Genomic DNA, 24,313 nt, shown 5'->3' on the forward strand with positions numbered 1-24,313 from the left:
AAAATGGCAGATACTGGAATAATCAAGATTCTAATGTAATTGCTGAATTTGCAAACATATTAATAAAAAAGTTAGTAAATTTGTGAATCTGCGATAACAAGATACCAAAGAGCTAAAGAGCGGCACAGTGGCGCAGTGGTTAGCACTGCAGCCTCACAGCTCCAGGGACCCGGGTTCGATTCCGGGTACTACCTGTGTGGAGTTTGCAAGTTCTCCCTGTGTCTGCGTGGGTTTTCTCCGGGTGCTCCGGTTTCCTCCCACAAGCCAAAAGACTTGCAGGTTGATAGGTAAATTGGCCATTATAAATTGTCACTAGTATAGGTAGGTGGTAGGGAAATATAGGGGCAGGTGGGGATGTTTGGTAGGAATATGGGATTAGTGTAGGATTATAATAAATGGGTGGTTGATGGTCGGCACAGACTCGGTGGGCCGAAGGGCCTGTTTCAGTGCTGTATCTCTAATCTAATCTAATCTAATCTAATCTAATCTAATACTTGAAACATGGACTTGAAATGATAGATTATGGTTTAGAATAGAAAAGAAAAGTGTGCATTTTTGCTCCAATAGCACTTCAATAACGCACAATTGACAGCCAAATTAAATACTATTTTAGCAACCAGACTTTATCTTATATAATAAAATGAAAATACTGCGGATACTGGAAATCTGAAATAAAAACAGAAAGTGCTGGAAATACTCAGCAGGTCTGGCAGCATCTGTGGAGAGAGAAACAGAGCTAACGTTTCAGGTCAGTGACCTTACATCAGAAGACTACCTTATAATGTTTAAATACATAAACATAACACAGTTTCAAGCCCTAACAGTGTAACTGTATAATATTTTGCAACTCTCTCACCGTAGATTCTCTCAGGTAATATGGCAAGATTCCTTCCCCATGAGGTGCGATTCTTCTTAGGTCTGCTAATGTGACATATCTACAGAGAAAACCATTATACATCTTATGTAGAGGAATTAACAGTTTAGCGCACATAAAGAACAAAGAACAAAGAAAAAAGAAAATTACAGCACAGGAACAGGCCCTTCGGCCCTCCAAGCCTGCGCCGATCCAGATCCTCTATCTAAACATGTCGCCTATTTTCTAAGGGTCTGTATCTCTTTTCTTCCTGCCCATTCATGTATCTGTCTAGATACATCTTAAAAGACGCCATCGTGCCCGCATCTACCACCTCCGCTGGCAACGCGTTCCAGGCACCCACCACCCTCTGCGTAAAGAACTTTCCACGCATATCCCCCCTAAACTTTTCCCCTCTCACTTTGAACTCGTGTCCTCTAGTAATTGAATCCCCCACTCTGGGAAAAAGCCTCTTGCTATCCAACCTGTCTATACCTCTCATGATTTTGTACACCTCAATCAGGTCCCCCCTCAACCTCCATCTTTCTAATGAAAATAATCCTAATCTACTCAACCTCTCTTCATAGCTAGCGCCCTCCATACCAGGCAACATCCTGGTGAACCTCCTCTGCACCCTCTCCAAAGCATCCACATCCTTTTGGTAATGTGGCGACCAGAACTGCACGCAGTATTCCAAATGTGGCCGAACCAAAGTCCTATACAACTGTAACATGACCTGCCAACTCTTGTACTCAATACCCCGTCCGATGAAGGAAAGCATGCCGTATGCCTTCTTGACCACTCTATTTACCTGCGTTGCCACCTTCAGGGAACAGTGGACCTGAACACCCAAATCTCTCTGGACATCAATTTTCCCCAGGACTTTTCCATTTACTGTATAGTTCACTCTTGAATTGGATCTTCCAAAATGCATCACCTCGCATTTGCCCAGATTGAACTCCATCTGCCATTTCTCTGCCCAACTCTCCAATCTATCTATATTCTGCTGTATTCTCTGACAGTCCCCTTCACTATCTGCTACTCCACCAATCTTAGTGTCGTCTGCAAACTTGCTAATCAGTCCACCTATACTTTCCTCCAAATCATTAATGTATATCACAAACAACAGTGGTCCCAGCACGGATCCCTGTGGAACACCACTGGTCACACATCTCCATTTTGAGAAACTCCCTTCTACCGCTACTCTCTGTCTCCTGTTGCTCCTGTTACAAATTCATAGTCCTGGTCTTTGCACACCAAGACTGCATATCATGAACTTGAGTGCAAAAGTCAGTGTTCTTTTCCTTGGATGAACAGGGAAACAAATTAAAATAAGAACTTAACAACAGCACTGTAGCAGATTTAGGGTTAATAACAGTAAAAAAGTGTAGAAAATGTGAAGGGAATCAAAAATAATTAAAATTGCTAAGAGAGTTTGAAGAAAGACTGACAGGTTACAATGGGTTTTATAAGCATATAGAAGTAAAACAATTGTTAAGGGGTGGAGCCAATTAAAAATGGAAAAGGAAATGGAGGATGGAGGACTGTTGGAGATATCAAATGAGTACTGTGCCTCGGCATTCACAGAAGTGTATGACAGCGTGAATAAAATGGGTTTCGGGTTTCCGCCAAAGTTACAGCAGATGATCGTAGAACTCCTGCAGAAATTACTGGAGGGAGAGGTAAGGATACATTGGCCTATAAATTCAAACCTTAATATAGGCCAGATATTAATTATTCACATTTCATAAGTTCTTCTGTGACATTACATCTGTTGGTAACTACAGAATAAGGAAAATACTTCATGATAATCTAATCACCAATTAATAAAACATTTCACAATATACTCTCTATCACCACTAAACTCAAAGTTTTTATGTCAGATACAGAAATGTGACAACATTACAACTCAATATACTCTCAAGAAATAGCTTAAGTGATTCATTTAAATAGTCAATAAATTAAACCAATTAAAAGTACATGGCCTCAAGCCTTTCTGCTTCTAATATACCACAACTATATATCAAACACAGTCTGTGTGGTCTACAAATTTTACTTAAACATTTGATGAAATGCACAAGATTTGATAGTTGCAAGGGAAAGTAGTTCATCATCAAACGTTGTCCATACTCTGTGTATGAACACGTTCCAATTGTATCTATTTAACTGCCAAATATGAAAATATTTTTTAAAACCAAATACAGTACGTCAACTCACCCACGTGGTTTGTAGAGGTCCGATAACTGAAACAAAATATCAATTTCCATGGGTGTCACTTGGCCAAGTTCCTGGGCAGCAAGAGTAAATTCCTCTGAAGAAAAAAAAACACTATATTGTTCCATTATTTACATTACGGAAAGGACTATACTACTCGAAGATATATCTGCTATTACTAGGCATAAGGTACTAATCAGATGTGGGTCAGTGTAACAAGGGCACATGCAATATGTCTAACTAATGAAGCCTTTTTGCTGCAGTAAGAACAAGCAGTAAAAGTGGTCAGATAAGGCTGATTAAGATCTCAGTCCAAGCATGTAGGGCTGCTTACTGTACTGCCAGCATGAGTTACAGAATACTTAATCTGCACTGTAAAGCTGTTTTTATAGAGTGCCAATTTGGACGTTAGCCTAGTCTGTTAGAGCCTTTAAAATCCCCATGTTTCTGACTCTGGCTTAGCTAAACCTGATGTCCACTGAAATAAAAGTAAAAAAACACAAAGGCATACAGGGCAGATTGAAAAGCTGGAACACAGTAGTTAAAAGATGTGTCATAGATAGAGCTGGGATAGTCACTGATTTTTTAAAAAAGCACATACATATCTTTCCCCCACTTTAAACCTGGGAAATATTCAGAAGGCATAATCAGAAATCCTTCTAACCTTTACCAACTTTCATATTTTTTTTGGAGCCAGCTATAGTATGGTAGACTCCTATAATGAGCTCCATGTTGTTAAGGAGAGAGTTTAAACCATTATAGTAGGAGAAGCTGACTCGATGGGTTGCAGTACCTCCTGCTGCCTACAAGTAATAAAGGAAAACAAAAATAGTAAATTTTACTCGTGTAAAGTCATTCATGTCTTTTGAATTGGAAACGCTTCTGTATAAAACTCCTTTAATGTAATATGCACAGTTACTTGTAGTTAAACAAAATTTAAATTATATAGTTCAGATTGACCCTATCCCCAACAAGGTTTCTGATAAAAGTTTCTACAAACAACTAATTATTGGCAGATACAAACCATCTCTTGGAAACCTAAACAAATACATATGTGTGACGATAGTAATTTACAACAGTATACAGTCTTAAGTTATTGCATTTGAAAACTATTCAGTATAAATTAGGCAACAGTAAATTATTACAAGCATCACATTTTTGCAGCTCACCCAACTATAGCATGACAAAGGATTTTGTGGTAGTGGAGAGAAATTCAACTCACAGCCATCCGTTTCGTGCCCAAAATACCCATTACTCCACAGTCACACAAGGCCCACTTGATGCCATATTCAGGGGGCCAGTAAATTGGATGAGCAGTCCCTTCCCCCCAACAAAAGGCAGCTTTGTTATGCAAATTGGGATTCTACACCAGTGATAGGATCCCAAAGTAAAATTCATGTACAAATGGGAAGAGCCTGGTTATGCCAAGTCTTGAGCAGCCGAACCTGTGGTCAAAAGGTGCTCAAAAAACAGCCACAAAACTATTTCAAAGTTATATTATTGTGGAGCTAGAAGCAGGAGTGCTCCCTCTAGCTCCACTAAACCACTGAGGGCTACTGCTGGCTCAGGTTAGTACCCTTCAGCATTGTCTCCTCCCCCAAGACCCTCCTGTGGGCTGGCTCCCCGTCAGAGGCAAATAAAACTCATCGGACCTTGATCAATGTGCTGCATTGGGATTAAAGGCCTGCTCAAGTCACAAAAAAAAACCGACCCGAACCCGACGGAACCACATCGGACCCGAGCCCGACCCAGGCCGAGTCCTTCCATTTTCCCCCCGTGCCCGACCCGACCACTGGAATGTTCCCTTTACTTACCTTCCGACTCCCAATCTTCAGGAAACTGCAGCATGAACGTGATGACGTCATAGAGACGCTCACTTGCTCACTGCGCAGACTCAGTTTCCTTCTTTGATGTCCCAGACTCCCAGCTCAGGTAAGTTTTTAACTTTTAACACTTACCTGCAATTCTTGATGTGTGGACCCGACCCGGACCCAGCACGACCTCACCCGAGCCCGAAGGCCGGACCCGGAAGAGCGGCCCGACCCGACCCAAACCCAACACATGTTGTCGGGTCCCGTTGGGTTCGGATCGGGTAGCAGGCCTTTAATTTTGCACCAGCAGTTCACTGCTCCCTTTGGAATGAGGGCTCATGCTAAATTTAGTATAGGTTTCAGACCAACATACTAAGAAATTGCCCCATTGACTTTCTGCTCGGTTTGAGCACGAGATGGGAAGAGGCACTTTAAAAAACATTTTTGAAAAATTGCTTTGTGGAAAATAATTTCAGAGAATAATATGAACTATATTCTTTTAAAACATTAGGATAACATAATAGAGGCCATCACTGTTGAAAATATGATTATTTAGTAAAGTTTGATAAGAATGCAGTTTTACATATTTATACTGGTTTTAGGATTCTTCCGAACCTAAGTGTTTAATATAATTATGCAACTTACTGTTACCAAGGATTGCTCCACAAATTGGGTTAGCATGTGTGGACGAACAGTGACCATGATATCTTTGAAATCTACAACGGAAATGCTGCCGCTCTTATCTTTATCTCTCTGCATAAAAGCCTGTCTTGCATGTTCTTGCTGTAACTCCTGCAAATTCAGAAAACAAATTTGAATCAAAATGTTTTAAAATTCTGTTGCTGATTTCCATTTTTTGCATCAAGTGAGATAACAACAGGATGAAAATGGAGTCAACTGTACAGGACAGGCCTTTCATCAAATTAGATCAGACCACAGCAACATTTGGAAAAATCATACTAGAATCTCGATAGTCAATTTCCCTAAAGCATGCACTTGACAGTTAGCTTTATAGTCTATTTAAGCTCCTGCATAGAAAGGACAGATTCTGAGACAACAGCACTGTACAGGATAAAGTCTAATAGGTCAATGTTTTAAACCTCATCACTGACATTCTGTTCAAGTATTTAAGACCAACACTGAACAATGAAGCAATTCATGCTTATGGTATAAAACATGGAGTGCATGGCTTAAGCATTATCAACTCCTCTGGTACAGCTCTAGTCATAATCTTAGTGAGCTGACTGTACAGTTTCTGTGATTCAGACAGCAGACTCACAGATATTACTGATTGCCCTCATCAGATTTTCTGATCTGCCTGGCTTTGGACTGTACTGTATTATGCATACAGTCAGAAATTCCATATTATTATGGTAAGATGGCAGTCATAAAAGAGTTACATGGTGCTAATAGAACATAAACTGATGAGCATCAGATATATACCAAATTTTGTATGTATATATATTATATATAGACAGGCAACTATATGGGCTCCAAACAATTAAATCTTCAGCAATGGATAAACTTATTTAGGGTACTAAGAGAAACAAGGATGAGATTTTTGAGTTCTTAACATAAGCAATGGGTAGTTGTAAAGAAAGCAATGTGTGGGGGGGGGGGGGGTGTGGGGGGGAGTAAGAAGAAGTGCACCACATACTTTTCATACAGTCCGACTGTTTCTAATTAACACTGGATCTCAAATACACATCCTGTGCCATGTGGAAACTGCAGGACATTTGCCATGCCCTGGACAACCAAATGTGTAGGGAGTGTCATAAGCTGGAGGAGCCTCAGCTCCAGGTTTCAGAGCATGAGCAGCAGCTGGCATCACTGCAGTGCATCCAAGAGGTTGAGAGCACATTTCTGGAGGTGGTCACCCCACAGCTTAAGAACGTGCAGGCAGAGAGGGAATGGTGACCGCCAGTCAGACAAGGGGACTTGGCAGGTAGTGCAGGAGACCCCTGAGTGCATCTTGCTCTCTAGCAGGTATTCATTTCTGTGTACTGGTGAGGGCAATAGTTCCCCTGGGGAGCACAGTCAGAGACAAGTCCACGGCATCATTGGTGGCATAGCTGTAGAGGTGGGAAGAAGGAAGGACAGAAAAGCAATAGTGTTAGGGGATTCAATAGTTAGGGGAACAGATAGGTGTCTCTGCTGTTGCAAGTGTGAATCCAGATTGCTTCCCAGGTGCCAGGGTCAAGGACAGCACTGAACGGCTGCAGAACAGTCAGCATGGGAGGTTGAGCAGCAAGAGATCATGGCCCATAACAGTACCAATGACATAGGTAGAAAGAGGGGTGAGTTTCTGAAGGCAGATTTTAGGGAGCCAGGAAAGAAAGTAAAAAGCAGGATTTGAAAGAACATATGAAATAGGAGCAGGAGTAGGCCATTCAGCCCCTCAGGCCTGCCCTGTCATTCAATAAGATCATGACTGATCTGTCCCAGGCCTCAACTCCTCTTTCAGGCCTGCTCCACATAACCCTTGACTCCCCGAGATTTCAAAAATCTATCTACCTTCTCCTTAAATACATTTAGTGAACTAGCCTCCACAACTCTCTGAGGTAGAGAATTCCAGAGATTCACCACCTTCTGAGAGAAGGAATTCCTTCGCATCTCAGTTTTAAATGTGTGACTCCTTATTCTGTAACTATGTCCCCTAGTTCGAGATTCCCCCACTAGTGGAAACATATTCTCAACATCTACCCTGTCAAGCCCTCTTAGAATCTTATATGTTTCAATAAGATCACTTCTCATTCTTCTAAACTCCAATGAAAAAAGGCCTAACCTGTTTAGCCATTCTTGATAAATCAACCCCTTTATCCCAGGAATCAGCCTAGTAAACCTATTCTGAACTGCCTCCAATGGGAGTATATCCTTTAAATACCAGGACCAAAACTGTACACAGTACTCCAGGTGTGACCTCACCAGCACACTGTACTGTTGTAACAAGACTTCCCTATTTTTAAACTCTAACCTCCTAGCAATAAAGGCCAAAATTCTATATGCCTTCCTAATTACTTGTTGCACCTGCATGCTAACTTTTTGAGTTTCATGTACAAAATCACCCAGATCCCTCAGTGTTGCAGTATTTTGTAGTCTTTCTCCATCTAAATAATAATCCGCCTTTTTATTCTTCCTACCAAAGTGGATGACCTCACACTTTCCCACATTGAACTCCATCTGACAAGTTTCTGCCCACTCACTTAACCTATCTGTATCCCTTTGCAGATTCTTTGTGTCCTCATCACAACATGTCTGCCCACCTATTTTTGTATCATCAGCAAATTTGGATACACTACGCTCTGTCCCTTCTTCCAAGTCATTAATATAGATCGTAAATAGTTGAGACGCTAGGACTGAAACTTGTGGCACCCCACTAGTTACGGCTTTCCAAACTGAAAAAGACCCATTAATCCCGACTCTGTGCCTTCTGTGTGTTAGCCAGTCCTCAATCCACGCCAACACATTACCCCCAATACCCTGAGCTCTTATTCTGTGTAATAACCTTTTATATGGTACCTTATCGAAAGCCTTCTGAAAATCCAAATACGCTACATCTACCAGTTCCCCTTTATCCACTCTGCTTGTTATATCCTCAAAGAACTCTAACAAATTTGTCAAACATGATTTCCCTTTCATAAAATATTGTTGACTCTGTTTGAAACATAGAAAATAGGAGCAGAAGTAGGCCATTCGGCCCTTCGAGGCTGCTCCGCCATTCATTATGATCATGGCTGATCATCCAACTCAGTAACCTGTTCCCGCTTTTGCCCCATATCCTTTGATCCCTTTCGCCTCAAGAGCTATATCTAACTCCTTCTTGAAAACATACAATGTTTTGGCCTCAACTGCTTTCTGTGGTAGTAAATTCCACAGGCTCACCACTCTCTGGGTGAAGTAATTTCTCCTCATCTCAGTCCTGAAAGGGAAACCCCGTATCATTAGACTATGACCCTTGGTTCTGGACTCCCCCACCATCGGGAACATCCTTCCTGCATCTACCCTGTCAAGTCCTGTTAGAATTTTATAGGTTTCTATGAGATCCCCCCTCATTCTTCTGAATTCCAGCGAATATAATCTTAACCGACTCAATCTCTCCTCATAAGTCAGTCCCGCCATCCCAGGAATCAGTTTGGTAAACCTTCGCTGTACTCCCTCTATAGCAAGAACATCCTTCCTCAGATAAGGAGACAAAAACTGCACACAATATTCCAGGTGTGGCCTCACCAAGGCCCTGTATAATTGCAGCAAGACATCTCTGCTCCTGTACTCGAATCCTCTCGCTTTGAAGGCCAACATTCCATTTGCCTTTTTTACCACCTGTTGCACCTGTATGCTTACCTTCAGCGACTTGTGTAGGAGATCACCCAGGTCTCGTTGCATATTCCCCTCTCTCAGTTTACAGCCATTCAGATAATAATCTGCCTTCCTGTTTTTGCTACCAAAGCAGATAACCACACATTTATCCACATTATACTGCATCTGCCATGTATTTGCCCACTCACTCAACTTGTCCAAATCGCCATGAAGCCTCTCTGCATCCTTCTCACAACTCACCCTCCCACCCAGTTTTGTGTCAACTGCAAATTTGGAAATATTACATTTAGTTCCCTCATCTAAATCATTAATATATATTGTGAATAGCTGGGTCCTAGCACTGATCCCTGCAGTACCCCACTAGTCACTGCCTGCCATTCGGAAAAAGACCCATTTATTCCTACTCTTTGTTTCCTGTCTGCCAACCAATTTTCTATCCATCGCAATACACTACCCCCAATCCCATGCGCTTTAACTTTACACGCTAATCTCTAATGTGGGATTTTGTCGAAAGCCTTCTGAAAGTCCAAATAAACCGCATCCACTGGCTGTCCCTCATCAACTCTACTAGTTACATCCTCGAAGAATTCTAGTAGATTTGTCAAGTATGATTTTCCTTTCGTAAATCCATGCTGACTCTATTTGATTCTACCACTGTTCTCGAAGTGCTCTGCTATAAAATCTTTGAAATGAACTCTAGAATTTTCCCCACAACCGACGTTAGGCTGACTGGTCTATAATTCCCTGTTTTCTCTCTACCTCCCTTTTTAAATAGTGGGGTGACATTAGCTATCCTCCAATCTGTAGGTACTGTTCTAGAGTCTATAGAATCTTGGAAGATGACCACCAATGCATCCACTATTTCTAGGGCCACTTCTTAAGTACTCTGGGATGTACATTATCAGGTCCTGGGGATTTATCGGCCTTCAATCCCATCAATTTCCTCAACACCATTTCTCTACTAATACTGATTTCCTTCAGTTCCTCCCTCTCACTAAATCCTGTGATTGATTGCATTATGTTTTTCTAAATGTCCTGCTATTTCTTCCTTAATGATAGACTCTAGCGTTTTCCCAATGACAGATGTTAAGCTAACTGGTTTATAGTTTCCTGCTTTCTGTCTCCCTCCTTTCTTGAATAGGGGCGTCACATTAGCAGTTTTCCAATCTGCTGGTACCCTACCGGAATCCAGTGCGTTTTGGTATATTACGACCAATGCCTCCACTATCTCTGCAGCCACTTCTTTTAATACCCTTGGATGCAGGCAATCAGGTCCTGGTGACTTGTCTGCCTTTCGTCCCATCAGTTTGTCAGCACTTCTTCCCTCATAATAGAGATTATTACAAGTTCCTCCCTCCCATTTACACCTTGCTCATCTATTATTGTTGGGATGTTTACAGTGCCCTCCACCATGAAGACTGATGCAAAATATTGGTTTAAACTATCTGCCATTTCCTTGTTCCCTGTTATTAATTCCCCAGTCTCATCCTCTAAGGGTCCCACACTTACTTTAGCTACTCTCTTCCTTTTTATATACCCATAGAAGCTCTTACTGTTTATTTTTATATTTCTTCCCAATTTAGTGTCACAATCAATTTTCTCCCTCTTTATTAGTTTTTTAGTCATCCGTTGCTTGTTTCCAAAAAATTCCCAATCCTGTGGCCTACCACTAGTTTTCGCCGCTTTGTATGCCTTTGTTTTTGATTTGATACTCTCCTTAACTTCCTTTGTTATCCATGGCTGGTTCATTGTTCTCATCGAGTCCTTCCTTCTGACCGGAATAAATGTTTGCAGACTTTTAAGAAATATCTGCTTAAAGTTCTGCCACTGCTCATCGACTGACTTTCCTTTTAGTCTATTTTCCCAGCTTGCGTGAGACAACTCTTTCTTCATACCTCTGTAATTGCTCTTAAATTAAGGACACTGGTTTGAGACCCAAGTTGCTCACCCTCAAACTGAATTTGAAATTCTACCATATTATGATCGCTTCCCCCTAGAGGATCCTTAACTACGAGATTTCTTATTCATCCTACCTCACTACACATGACCAAATTTAAAATAGCTTGTTCCCGGGTAGGTTCTGTAACGTATTGTTTTAAGAAACAATCCCTGATGCACTCTCCAAATTTGTCTTCCATGTTACCCTTGCCAATTTGGTTTGTTCAGTCTATATGCAGATTAAAATCACCCATGATAATTGTAGTGCTCTTCTTACACACGTCCGTTATTTCCAGATTAATACTATGTCCTGTAGAGAGGCAACTCCTCGGGGGCCTATAGACCACTCCCACCCGTGATTTGGTATGCTGGCCTTCATAGCGAGAGGATTCGAGTACAGGAGCAGGGATGTCTTGCTGCAATTATACAGGGCCTTGGTGAGGCCACACCTGGAATATTGTGTGCAGTTTTGGTCTCCTTAGCTGAGGAAGGATGTTCTTGCTATAGAGGGAGTGCAGCGAAGGTTTACCAGACTGATTCCTGGGACGGCGGGACTGACATATGAGGAGAGATTGAGTCGGTTAGGGTTATATTCGCTGGAGTTCTGAAGAGTGAGGGGGGATCTCATAGAAACCTATAAAATTTTAACAGGACTTGACAGGGTAGATGCAGGAAGGATGTTCCCGATGGTGGGGGAGCCCAGAACAAGGGGTCATTGTCTAATGATACGGGATAAACCTTTCAGGACTGAGATGAGGAGAAATTTCTTCACCCAGAGAGTGGTGAGCCTGTGGAATTTGCTACCACAGAAAGCAGTTGAGGCCAAAACATTGTATGTTTTCAAGAAGGAGTTAGATATAACTCTTGAGGCGAAAGGGATCAAAAGGATCGAAAGCAGGAACAGGTTACTGAGTTGGATGATCAGCCATGATAATAATGAATGGCGGAGCAGCCTCAAAGGGCTGAATGGCCTACTCCTGCTCCTATTTTCTATGTTTCTATGATTTCTTTCCCTTGCTATTCCTTATTTTCACCCAAACTGATTCTACATCACGATCTGTTACACTTATATCATTACTCACAACTGCACTGATCCCTTCCTTTAATAACAAAGCTACCCCACCTCCTTTTCCTTTCTGCCTCTTTTTCCAGAACGGCGAATATCCTTGAACATTGAGTTTCCAGTCCTGGTCATCCTGCAACCACGTCTCTGTGATAGCTAGCAAATCATATTCATTTGTTTCTATTTGTGCCGTCAGCTCATCTATCTTGTTACAAATGCTACGTGCATTCAGATAAAGAGCCTTAAGCTTTGACTTTTTACCATTTTTACTTACTCTGGTTCTACTTTCTGCTGTACTCTTATATTTGTATTCTCTATCCCTTCCTGAAAGGTAGTAATCTTTGGATTACTCCCAGTGTCACATGCTAGTGAGTACAGAAAAAGCATAGTGCAGATGAGTGCGTGGCTAGAGAGATAGTGCAGGAGGGAGGGCTTTTGATTCCTGGGGCATTGGGATCATGTCTGGAGAGGTGGGACCAACACAAGCAAGAAGGGTTGCATCTGAACAGGGCTGGGACCAATATTGTTGTGGAGAGGTTTGTTAGTGCTGCTGGGGAGGATTTAAACTATCCTGGCAGGGGATGGGAACCTGAGCGTAGTTAAAGAAGGGAGAGAAGCAAATCTGGAAATGGAAGGCCGAAAATTAGTAAGCAAGTATGGAAGGCAGAGCAAACAAAGGCTAAATAGATAACAAAGGAGTTGCTCAGTGATTAAGGAATCTAGTGAATAAGGCAGATGAGCTGAGGGCACAGATAGACACTTGGAATAATGCTATCATAGCTATTATTGAAACATGGCTTGAAGGGGGACAGGAATGACAGCTCAACATTCCTAGTTACAGGGTTGTCAGGTGAAATAGAGAGGGGGATTAAAAATATTGGTTAAACAATCACAGCTGTGAGGAGAGATGATATGCTAGAAGGATCATCAAATGAGGCCATGAGGATTGAACTGAGGAACAGAAAAGGGGACAATCACAATGCTGGGAATATACGACAGACCTCGAGTAAGAGGGAGATAGAAGAGCAAATATACAGGCAAACTGTTGAGAACGGTAGAAACAATAGAAACCGTAATAGTAGGCGATTTCAACTATCCTAATATTAACTGGGATAAACTCAGTGTAAAAGATAGAGAGGGTGCAGAATTCTTAAAATGCATTCAGGAGAACATTTTCAGCCAGTATGTAACAAGCCCAACAAGAGAAGGGGCAGTTCTGGATTCAGTTTTAAGGAATGAAGCTGGGTAGGGGGAAGGGGTATCAGTGGGAAAGCATTTTTGAGGTAGTGATCATAATTCAGTTAAATTTAAAGCAGTTATGGAAAAGGACAAAGGCCAGGAATAAAAGTTCTAAATTGGGGAAAGGGCCAGTTCTACTCGGCTGAGATCCGATTTAGCAAATGTGAACTGGAAACAGCTACTTGATGGTAAAACAATGTCAGAACAGTGGGAGGCATCCAAAGAGGAGATAGAGAGGGTTCAGAACAAATATGTTCCCACAAAGAAGTGGGACTCCCAAATCTAGGCCACCCTGGATGTAAGAGTATCTTGAAGCAAAAGAGGAAAGCTTCTGTCAGATGCCGAGAGCTCAATACTGCAGAAAGCCTAGAGGAATACAGGAAGTGCAGGGGTGGATTTAAAATGGAAATTAGGAAAGCAAAGAGGGCGTGAAAAAAATTGGCAAATAAAATCAAGGAAAACCCAGAGATGTTTTATAAATACATAAAGAACAAGAGGAGAACTAAGGAAAGAGTACGGCCTATTAGAAACCAAAAAGTTGCCTTGTGTTTGGAGGCATAAGAGGCTGGATTTTATAAGCTCACCGCCGATCTCGGTGGCGAGCTTCGAAGCCAAAGAGCTGCCGCCATCTCAAGCACAGCGGCTCAGTTAAATACACAGAATGGGCTGGCCCCCGACTCCCCCCTCACCGATCACATGGAGGGGGCGGATGTCTGTCCCTAGCACTGGCATCAGCTGCCTGTGCGCAGGCGCTGATGCCATTTTTAAAGAACAGTCAGCCCTACCAGCTTATTTAAATATTTAAAGAAATATTCAATAAAATTACATAAATAAATTTCTTTTGCCCCTCTCCCACACCCAACAATTATTTTCCCTTCCCCCCCAAAACACTTACCTTTACTATTTGATCTTACCCCCCAAACTGCACAAAGTTTAAAGTAGAACCCTTCCCACCATCCCCTACACCCATGACGTTAATTTGACCTGCCCCCCCACACTGATAAACTTACCACCTCCCCCCTCTCCACCAGTGTTGCACCTCGTTTCCCCAGATAGGGATCCAAAGGCACGGGAGTGCTGGCTGCCGGGCTGAAGATCGCAGCGGGCCATCAAGATTAAGGGTAAGTACATGTAAATGTAATAATTTTATTCATTTGCAGATGCTGATTGCGGTCCTGTTGCCGAGTGGCGGGGGGCAGACATGGTGTCTTGCTGCTGCCGGAGGATCGGGCCGGGCTCTGTCGGCGTCGAGGTCTGAGGCGGGCCTCATCCGGGGCCATCTTCAGGCCCCCCACCCCACCACACCACAGATGCTGACGTTGAGGGCTCATTAAAATCCAGCACAAGATGCGGGCATAGGTCTCAATGAAGATTTTGCATCTGTCGTCACAAAAGAGGGGAACAATATTGGATGGGATAAATGTGGTGAGAGAGGAAATATTAAGGGGTTTAACATCTTTGAAAGTAGATATATCACCAGGTCCAGATGAAATGTATCCAACATGCTAAGAGAAACAAGGGAGGAAATAGCAGAGGATCTGACCATCTTTTTCCAATCCTCTCTGGCTACAGACATGGTGTTGGAGGACTGGAGAGCGGCTAATGTTGTACCTTTTCTCATAAAGAGAGAAAGGTATAGACCAAGTAAGTACAGGCTAGTCAGTCTAACCTCGGTGGGCAAATTATTGGAAAATATTCCGAGGGGCAGCATAAATCATTATTTAGAAAACTTCGATTAATTAGGGACACTCAGCATGGATTTGTTCAGGGAAGGCCGTGTCTGACTAACTTGACTGAATTTTTAGAGGCGCTAACAAGGAGGGTCAAAGAGGGTAACATGTTTGACATCATCAACATAGATTTCAGCAAGGCTTTTGACAAAGGTCCTACATAGCAGTCTGGCCAGAAAAATAAAAGGCCATGGGATCCAAGGGCATAGAGTCATTTACAGCACAGGAGGAGCCCATAAGAAACAGCAGCAGGAGTTGACCATACAGCCCATTGAGCCTGCTCTGCCATTCAATATGTTCATGGCTGATCTTGGGCTTCAATTCCACTTTCCCACCTGCTCCCCATATCCCTTGATTCCCTGAGACAAAAAATCTATCTCAGCCTTAAATATATTCAATTATGGCACATCCACAACCCGCTGGGGTAGAGCATTCCAAAGATTCACAACCCTTTGAGGGAAGATACTTCTTCTCATCTCAGCCCTAAATGATTGGCCCCTTATCCTGAAACTGTGCCCCCTTGTCCAGATTCCCTAGCTAGGGGAAACAACATCTCAGTATCTACTCTGTCAAGCCCCTTTATAATCTTGAATCTTTCAATGAGATCACTTCTCATTTTTCTAAACTCCAGAGAATATAGACCCAACTTACTCAGCCTCTCATCATAGGTCAACCCTCTCATCCCAGGGACCAACCTAGTGAACAAGGTGGCAAGTTGGATTCAAAATTGGCTCAGTGGCAAGAATCATAGAATGGTCACAGCATAGAAGGAAGCCATTCTGCCCATTGTGTCTGTGCTGGCTCCCTGCAAGAGTTAGTCCCACTCCCCCGCCTTCTCCCTGTACCCATTCTGTTTTGAAAGCCATGATTGACTCTACCTCCACCACACTCTCAGGCGTGCATTCCAGATGCTAACCACAAACTGTGTGAAAAAGTTGTTCCTCATGTCACTTTTGGTTCTTTTGCCAATCACCTTAAGTCGGTGTCTCTTGGTTCTCGACCTGTCTGCCAATGGGAACAGTTTCTCCCTATCTACTTTGTCAGACCCCTCATGATTTTGAACACCTCTATCAAATTTCCTCTCAACCTTCTCTTCTCTAAGGAGAATAGCCCCAGCTTCTCCAATCTATCCACATAACTGAAGTTCCTCATCCCTGGAACCATTCTTGTAAATCTTCTATGCACCCTAATGCCTTCACCTCTTTCCTAAAATGTGGTGCCCAAAATCAGACACAATACTCCAGCTGAGGCCAAACCAATGTTTTATAAAGGTTCACCACCATAACATCCTCGCTTTTGTACTCCTCTATTTAGAAAGCCAAAGGGTAATGGTTGTTGGGTGCTTTTGTGACTGGAAGGTTGTTTCCAATGGGGTTCTGCAGTGTTCAGTACTAGTTCCTTTGCTTTTTGTGGCATATATCAATGACTTAGACTTAAACATAGGGGGTATAACTAAGAGGTTTGCAGATGATGAAATAATTGGCTGTGTGGTTGATACTGAGGAATAAAGCTGCAGACTGCAGGAAGATACAAATGGACTGGTCAGGTGGACAGAAAAGTGGCAAATGGAATTCAATCTGCAGAAGTGTGAGACAATGCATTTCAGGAGGGCAAACAAGGCAAGAGAGTAACCAATAAATGGTAGGATACTGAGAAGTATAGAGGAACAGAAGGACCTTGGGGTGCATGTCCACAGATCCCTGAAGTTAGCAGGACAGGTAGGTAAGGTGGTTAAGAAGGCAAGCGGATAGTTTCCTTTGTTAACTGAGGCACAGAGTATAAGAGCAAGGAGGTTATGCTAGAACTGTGGAAAGTATTAGTTAAACCACAGGAAGAATAGTGCATACAGTTCTGGTCAAAACATTACAGGATGGATGTGATCACTCTAGAGAGGTTTACAAGGATGTTGGCAGGAATGGAGAATTTTAGCTATGAGTAAAGATTGGGTAGGCTGGGGTTGTTTTCTTTGAAACAGAGGAGACTGAGGAGAGATTTAATTGAGGGTATAAAATTGAAGGGCCTAGATAGAGCAGAATGGAAAGGCTCATGCCCCTTAGCGAGAGGTCAATAACCAGGGTGCACAGATTTAAAGTAATTGGTAGAAGATTTACAGGGAGTTAAGGAGAAATGCTTTCATCCAGAGGGTGGTAGGGGTCTGGAAATCACTGTCTAAAAGGATGGTAGAGACAGAAACCCTTATCACATATAAAAAAATACTTGGATATGCACTTGAAGCGCTTTAATGTTCAAGGCTACGGATCAAGAGCTGGAAAGTGGGATTAGGCTGGATAACTCTTTTTTCAGCTGGCACAGACAAGATGGGCTGAATAACCTCTTTCCATGCCTTAAATTTTCTAATTTCTATTTTTGATGATTCTTGGATCCAGAAGTTCGAAGCAAATTGATCAAATTTGCCTATAGCACCAACTAGTTGAATGTGAGGAGGCACCTTAGGAAGTTTAAAAAGAATCCTAATAAAATACGCGAGTGGGCATAACAGTGACAGATGTAATTTAATACTATCAAAACTGCACAGAGAAAGAAAACATAAATACACCTTATAGGTGATCAAAATAGCTATGATTGAAGTGAAAGAGATCAGCTAGTTTTATGTCCAAAATCACAGAAAAGCAACAACCAAAAAAGCAAATCAAACATTGAATCACATAACCAAAGCAGTATACTGCAAGTGAGAAAAAGTCATTTTAAAAACGTAAATGCTCTGATCAGACCGTAACTCGAGTATTGTGTCAAGTTCTGCTCATGGACATACACATAAGCCCTGGAGGCAGTGTGGAGAAGAGCCACAAAACTGTTCCCTAGGAATCGAAGCCTGAGCTACATAAAAAAAGACTGAAGAATCCTGGATTTTTAGCATTGAGAGATGACTGAGAGATGATGTTATGGAAGTATACAAGATAATAAATGGTAAAGAGATAAAGCTGAACCATTACTTTCACACTAAATCATGTCAGGGAAATTTCAAGCAAATAAAAGACAAATTTAGGATTGATGGCAGGAAGTTATTCACAGTGATCAAAAAATGGAATGAATTTCCTGGTAGTGTAATTGAGGTAAAAATTCTGAAAACGCATAAATACATGTGTGTTGTGTTGGGGTGAGGTGGGGAAAACAGAAGAATTGTAGCACATTTCTGAATGGATGAGCTAAAGTAGTGCAAATGGACGTCTGCATCCATATCTATTGCATGACACCAGTAGCACAAATGATTTTGTCTATGACCTGTACTACAAGAGTACAATTTCCCATCATGGGACAGATAATAGTTTTGCAGAACACCAATGTTACCAAAGACAGTGAACAGTTCCAACCTCTGAGGATTCAAAATCTTTTAAATCTTCATTATTTGTTTTCTCAGCAAAGGTCAATTAATTAATGATTACCAAATAAAGCAGATAGCTGTAATTGGAATTATAATTTTGTTCACCTGCTTCTTCATCACAGTTCTCTCAGTTAGTGACTTCTCAAGTGTTGAAGATTGTAGACTATTTATCTGTCCACAGGACAATGCTGTCATTCTTATGTCTCATTTCTCTACCAACTTCAGGACTTGAATGTCTCCCTTGCGTCTCAGTAATCAGAGATGGACACAGTACTAAAGCTATGATCTGGCCAGAGCATGTACAATTTAAGTATGACTTTCTTCAATTTACAGTGTGTTGCTTTGATTCTATGGTTCAACATTCTTCTTTCTTTCTTGGCTCTTTTTTCTGCAGTGATTTTCATTGCTGCTCACCTTTCAAATAGGGAGTTAACCATCTGGTAGATAATAGTCTCATAATAAACAGATCATTCACCACTTTTGATGACATCCATCTAGCCATTAAGGAATGCAAATAATATGAGATACAGCATTTTATACAATTGCAAACATACCCATTTAAAATCCACCGAATAGGGATATTACTGGAGATTTGGAGATATCATTGATCACTAAAATCACAAAGTGGGACAATACACCTTGTTTACTAACAAAGTAAAAAAAAAATTGCCTATTCAGAAATTCTTCCATTTTATACAAGTTCAGCGAAAACTGTAAACCTATCAGCAATGAATACTTTAAGAACCAAGAAGGCCCCTTCTAAAATTATTTCATATTGTTCTTCTAATTATGGTTTGAAAGAACAAGTATCCATGAGCTGATTCTCAGTATTTGTGCTGTTAAATCACTTTGCTATAGCCCAGCACCAAACTCATAATAGGGTTGAATTTTATCAGCCCGTTGCAGGTCCCGGTGGCAGGACCGGATAAAGGTGGCATCGCCATTCGTCACACATGCAGCCTGCCCATTTCAATGCAGGAGGCATGGGGCCCATCCCATTAGAGGATGGGAGCAGACAGCGAGACGCCAATGGCGTCATCAGTGGAGATGAACACAGGTGTTGGCAACATATTTAAAGTGCTGCCAGCCCTGCTTAAATTGCTGCTTCACTGAGTGACTTCGCTGCTGCTTTGCCTTTGTGCTGCTGACCACCCACCCCACGCCGGCTGGAGTCTCTGTGCTGGTGTACTGCGTGACATGGTTAGGGAGTGGCTGAAAAGTGGGTGGCAAGGGGCTGAGGCAACAGCAGATCATGTCTGACGCATGGCTGCATCTCCAAGACAGCCAGCCTTCTGTCCTTGCTTGCCCCCTGCACGTCCCTTGAGAACGGATGTGAGTAAGAGGCACAAGGCTGCCACAAGAACAAGTGTCCTTCTGGTCTCTGTGGGAAGACTAACAGTGTCCCTCTTTCTGTTCTCAGGAGGAAATGGCCCACAACACATGGGCGATGGCTGGAGGTGGGATCCCGGGCATCCAAGAACTGACCCTGGCACAGGATGCGGCCTTGGAACCAGCGGGCTCCCAGGGCAGCCGATCCATAGTGGATGAACAGACTGGAGTGTCCAACCAAGAGTGAGGAGGCATTGTGGTCATGTGGTGACCACCGACCTTCTAGAGAACTACATCACACATGGTTGGCATAGGCAGATCCATGTAGCAGAACACCTAAACGTTTGCGTTTTCTCATGTAGGTCGTGAGAGGGAAGATCTTGGAGGGAAGATCATCTGTTGGCACCACTGGAATCCCATCATCCTCTGAGTAGGAGGAAAAATCCTCAGAGGGTGTTCCCTCCACCAGCGCAGATGCTGTCACCTCGGTGGCTATGTGCCCTGGCTCAGATGCAGTGTCACAAGCAGGTGAATGCACCACACACATCCAATCAGCTGACAAGAGGCCGTGACTTGTAAGGCCACTGACAGTCGGAGGACCATGGGTGGCCTGGCCCATACTGATCCACAGGCCTATGATGAGCCTCTAGTGTCAGCAACACAGAACATGCTGGAGTTGCAGAGAGGTAAGTGTACACCTGGCTGAGCTACCAGAGGCAATGCACAGTCATGCACAGTCGATGGAGGAGTCCATCCATGCCATGAGTGCTGGCATGTCTCAGGTGTGAGAGAGCATGGTTTCCTCCATTGAAAAGTTGGCGACCCTCCTGGACAGCCAGACCCCAGAGATAAGTGCAGACCTGTTTACCCTCGCGTTGGCCATGAGTTCAATGCAGCAATGGCAAGGCGAGAAGGGGGCAAGGCGCCTGGAGTCTTCTCCAGGTCCTCGTCTGTCTTTGGTCAGCAGAGAAGGTTCAAATGAGCTCTGAAAGGGCGGAGGAGAGACTCCGTTCAGGGCTCTCTGATTGTGGACAGTGGCTCCTCAACCCCTCCGCCAGTGACCCCCAGCTCCAGGAGCTCTGCTGATTGAGGAGGCTCCTGCACCTGTGCAGAAACCCCTCAGCCAGCCAGGGCCCATTAGGCCTCAGGCAGCCAAAGGACACCTGCCAAAGTTATCCCAAGCCACCGGGCTGCCCGCCTTCACCTCAGCTGCCAGTGCAGGGGAGGCACTTTGTAGAAGCTCACAGAAGCGCCTGAGTAAGAGCACCGAGATGAACTTGGGGTTTCAGGGGTGTGTACGCCTTGGTCTTGTTATTGGGTATTGTGAATGTTTAAATAAATGGAGGTCACTTTCATTGTTGAGCATCTGTCATGTTTTCCCTGCTGCCCTGTCAGATGCCACCTTCACGCTTGCTCCCTCAATGAGCTGCCAGTGCAGCAGCAGGATGCATATGGACACCTTCTCAGCTTTGTACATGCGCCTGGTGAGCCTGGGTGAAGGGCACAGGAGTGCGATAGGAAAAAGGCGACACGTGGAATACAGTGAGGCAATTCTTTATTGAGTTCCTTGGAACGGGCATCATTGTGGCAGGAACCAGTTATGTATGAGATTGCCCCGAGCCTCCCTTGTGCGTTTTTCAATAGCCCTTGCCTCCAGTACAAGGGCTTGATCACCCCCACCATCTGATTGGCATCCTCCTCATCGGATGAGGAATGGCATTGAATCGTGTCCTCTTCACGCAAGGCCTTCCTTCCCTGCAGTGCTAGACTGTGCAGAGCACAGCAGACCACCACGATACGCGAGACCCTTGCTGGAGCATACTGCAGGGCACCACCAGATTGATCCAGGCACTGGAATCTCATCTTCAGCAGCCCAATGGCCTGCTCAATGGTCGCTCGGGTGGACCCATGGCTGGTGTATCTCTTCACTTGCTGCAGTGCCAGGGTTCCTCACAGGTGGCAGTAGCCATGTCTTCAATGGGTAGCCCTTGTCCCCGAGAATCTACTCCTGAAGGCAAGTGGGGGGCTGGAAAATCTGGCACCAGGGACGGCCAAAGTCTGTAGGCATCATGGCTGCTTCTTAGAAAGCAGGCACACATCTGAAGGATCTGTTTACAGTGGTTGCAGACCAGTTGTACGTTAATGGAATGGAAGCCCTTCCTGTTGATAAAGGCCACCGGCTGCTCCATGGGAGCCTTAATGGCTACATGCGTGCAATCTATGACACCTTGCAGCTGGGGGAATCCAGCGATAGCTCCAAATCCGATTACCCTCTCCGCCAGAGTATCAGGGTCGGTCCAGAGGCGCACATAGTCGCCGGTCCTCTTGAACAGGGCATTGGTCACCTCTTTGATGCAGCAGTGTGCTGCTGCCTGGACACACCACACATGTTCCCATTGAATCCCTGGACAGAGTCAGAGGAATAAAAATTGAGTGCCACTGTGATCTTCAGACCCACAGGCATAGAATGTCCACCAAAGCCCATGGGTTGCAGCTCATCCTGCAGCATAAGTCGGTGATGGCCTCCCTGGAGAGCTGCAGTCTTCGCTGATACTGGTGCTTGCATATCTGGAGGTAACTGAGGCATGTACCAATACACCTTCTGCTGTGGATAAGCCCTTCTTGACGCGGCCGGCTGCTGTGGCTCTCCTGGTCGATCTTCACCAACTTGCCCAGCCACCGCCTGGCCCTATCTCTCTCTGAGTCTCTGCTGCGCAATGGGGGGGATCTACAAAGACTGATTCCAGCTGATCATTCCCCCTCCTGTGCACTGTCTCTGGAGAGATAAGCTTGCCTTTGGAGCCTTCCCCTTGCAACTCCCCTCCGATCATGGGCGAATGCCTCTCTGCACACACCCTTGCCTCAAGGGCTACACCGCTGCCTGGCAATGGCCGCCGCATCCTCCTGTTCCCCTTCCTGGATTCATGCAACACTCCCCATGGCTGCCTTCCCATTGGGGGCACTGAGGCCACCACCTTAAAATGGCTAGGGATCAGAAGGCAAGCAGTCCCGTGCTCCTTTCACTAAATAGAAAACGCCCTATTAAATCCGAGTCAGGCCAATGCAAAATGTGGTAAAAACCCTTTCATTATTATAATTGCAGTGCTGCCGCGTTGTAGTGACAATGCCACCTTGGACCTTTCCCACGGCTGACAAGATCCGTAATGGACGTCACAAGCCCACAGGCCCTCGTTTTACAAGGCATCCTCTTCCCCCCCTCCGCCCCTGCTTAAGGGCCTCAATTTGCCTCTGGGCGGGAAGGCCATCATCAGCCTATCCCACCCCGGGTAAGATCGCTGGGCAACAGGGAGGCGATGGGCCCTCCGTCCCGCCACCACCCACCGCGATTCTTCATGTCCCCCCTGCCTTCGATCTCGCCTCGGGGGGGCCAGTAAAATCTCAGCCAGTATAAAAAGAAAATACTGGCAACACTTAGCAGGTTAGGTAGCATCTCTGAGGAAAGAAAAATGGTTAGGTTAACATTTCAGGTCTCCGACAGCATTTTCTGTTATTTTAGATTTCTAGTTCTCGTAGTATTTTGCTTTACATTTTACGCATTGCAGAACATACGCCAGTGTTGATATTGTGTAGTGGCCATTACTCATTCAAATTACGAAAATTGGATGTTTATTTTGTATAGAAGTGGTTATGCCTACAATTCAAAATAATGTGTCACAGTAGAATATAAGCATTAGAAAATAATGTGTACATGCAAGAACGGGTATTTTGAGAGGGGTGATGACAGCAGGTTTGAAGGGGAGGGGGACAGGCCAAGGAGAGGGACCTATTAATATCAGCTAACATGGGAACCAGGAAGGGAAGTTGGGTGGTCAACAGTAGTTTGGTGGCAATAGGGTTGAGCATGAGGTGGTCTTCATGGACAAGATGAGCTTGTAGAGGGCAATATAGGAGACAGCAGAGAAACTAGAGAAAGTTGTGAGGTCAGAGACTTAGGAGAAGTTTGGCCCAATGAGCTAGGGAAAAGCAGGGGCGGGCGGTGGGGGAGGCAGCAGAACCATCTGAACGGATGGTCTCAATTTTTGTGACAAAGTCCACGAGCTCCTTGGACTTGATATTGGAGGTGAGAATGGAAAAGGCAGGGAATAAGAAGATTTGTAGTGGAACAGAGAATCGGGAGCAAGGGGTGGGGTGGGGGTGGTTATCTTTGCATTCCAGGATGATTCTGGAATAGTGAACTGTTTTGGCAGACAAGAGCAGCACTCAATAGTGCCTTATGTGGCCCAGACAGAACTGGCGATGAATGGTTAAACCAGTTGTCTGCCTTAGTTCAAGTCTGCATCCCCTGGACTTAAGGGAGTGGAGATTAGGGCTATACTGAGAGAATGAGAGAGAGTAATAATTTTAATAGGGAGTAGGGCATCAAAGGTAGAGTTGAGGGTGTGTTTGAGATTGGTAGCTGTAGAGGGCAGCACAGTGGTGCAGTGGTTAGTACCACAGCCTCACAGCTCCAGCGAC

General features: G+C 44.0%; 1 protein-coding gene across 1 annotated transcript in view; it reads right to left on the reverse strand.

The window, feature by feature from the left end:
- Positions 1 to 24,313, reverse strand: part of LOC137379849 (electrogenic aspartate/glutamate antiporter SLC25A13, mitochondrial) — a 262,864-nt gene that overhangs the window by 115,975 nt on the left and 122,576 nt on the right. Inside the window, exons 4-7 of the mRNA XM_068051244.1 lie at positions 5,524 to 5,670; positions 3,732 to 3,870; positions 3,071 to 3,164; positions 857 to 935 (exon numbers count right to left, since the gene is read on the reverse strand). Of these exons, the coding sequence (XP_067907345.1) occupies positions 857 to 935; positions 3,071 to 3,164; positions 3,732 to 3,870; positions 5,524 to 5,670 (459 nt within the window). The remainder of the gene's footprint in view (positions 1 to 856; positions 936 to 3,070; positions 3,165 to 3,731; positions 3,871 to 5,523; positions 5,671 to 24,313) is intronic.

The sequence above is a fragment of the Heterodontus francisci genome, chromosome 2, assembly GCF_036365525.1.
Source record: "Heterodontus francisci isolate sHetFra1 chromosome 2, sHetFra1.hap1, whole genome shotgun sequence".
NCBI lineage: Eukaryota > Metazoa > Chordata > Chondrichthyes > Heterodontiformes > Heterodontidae > Heterodontus > Heterodontus francisci.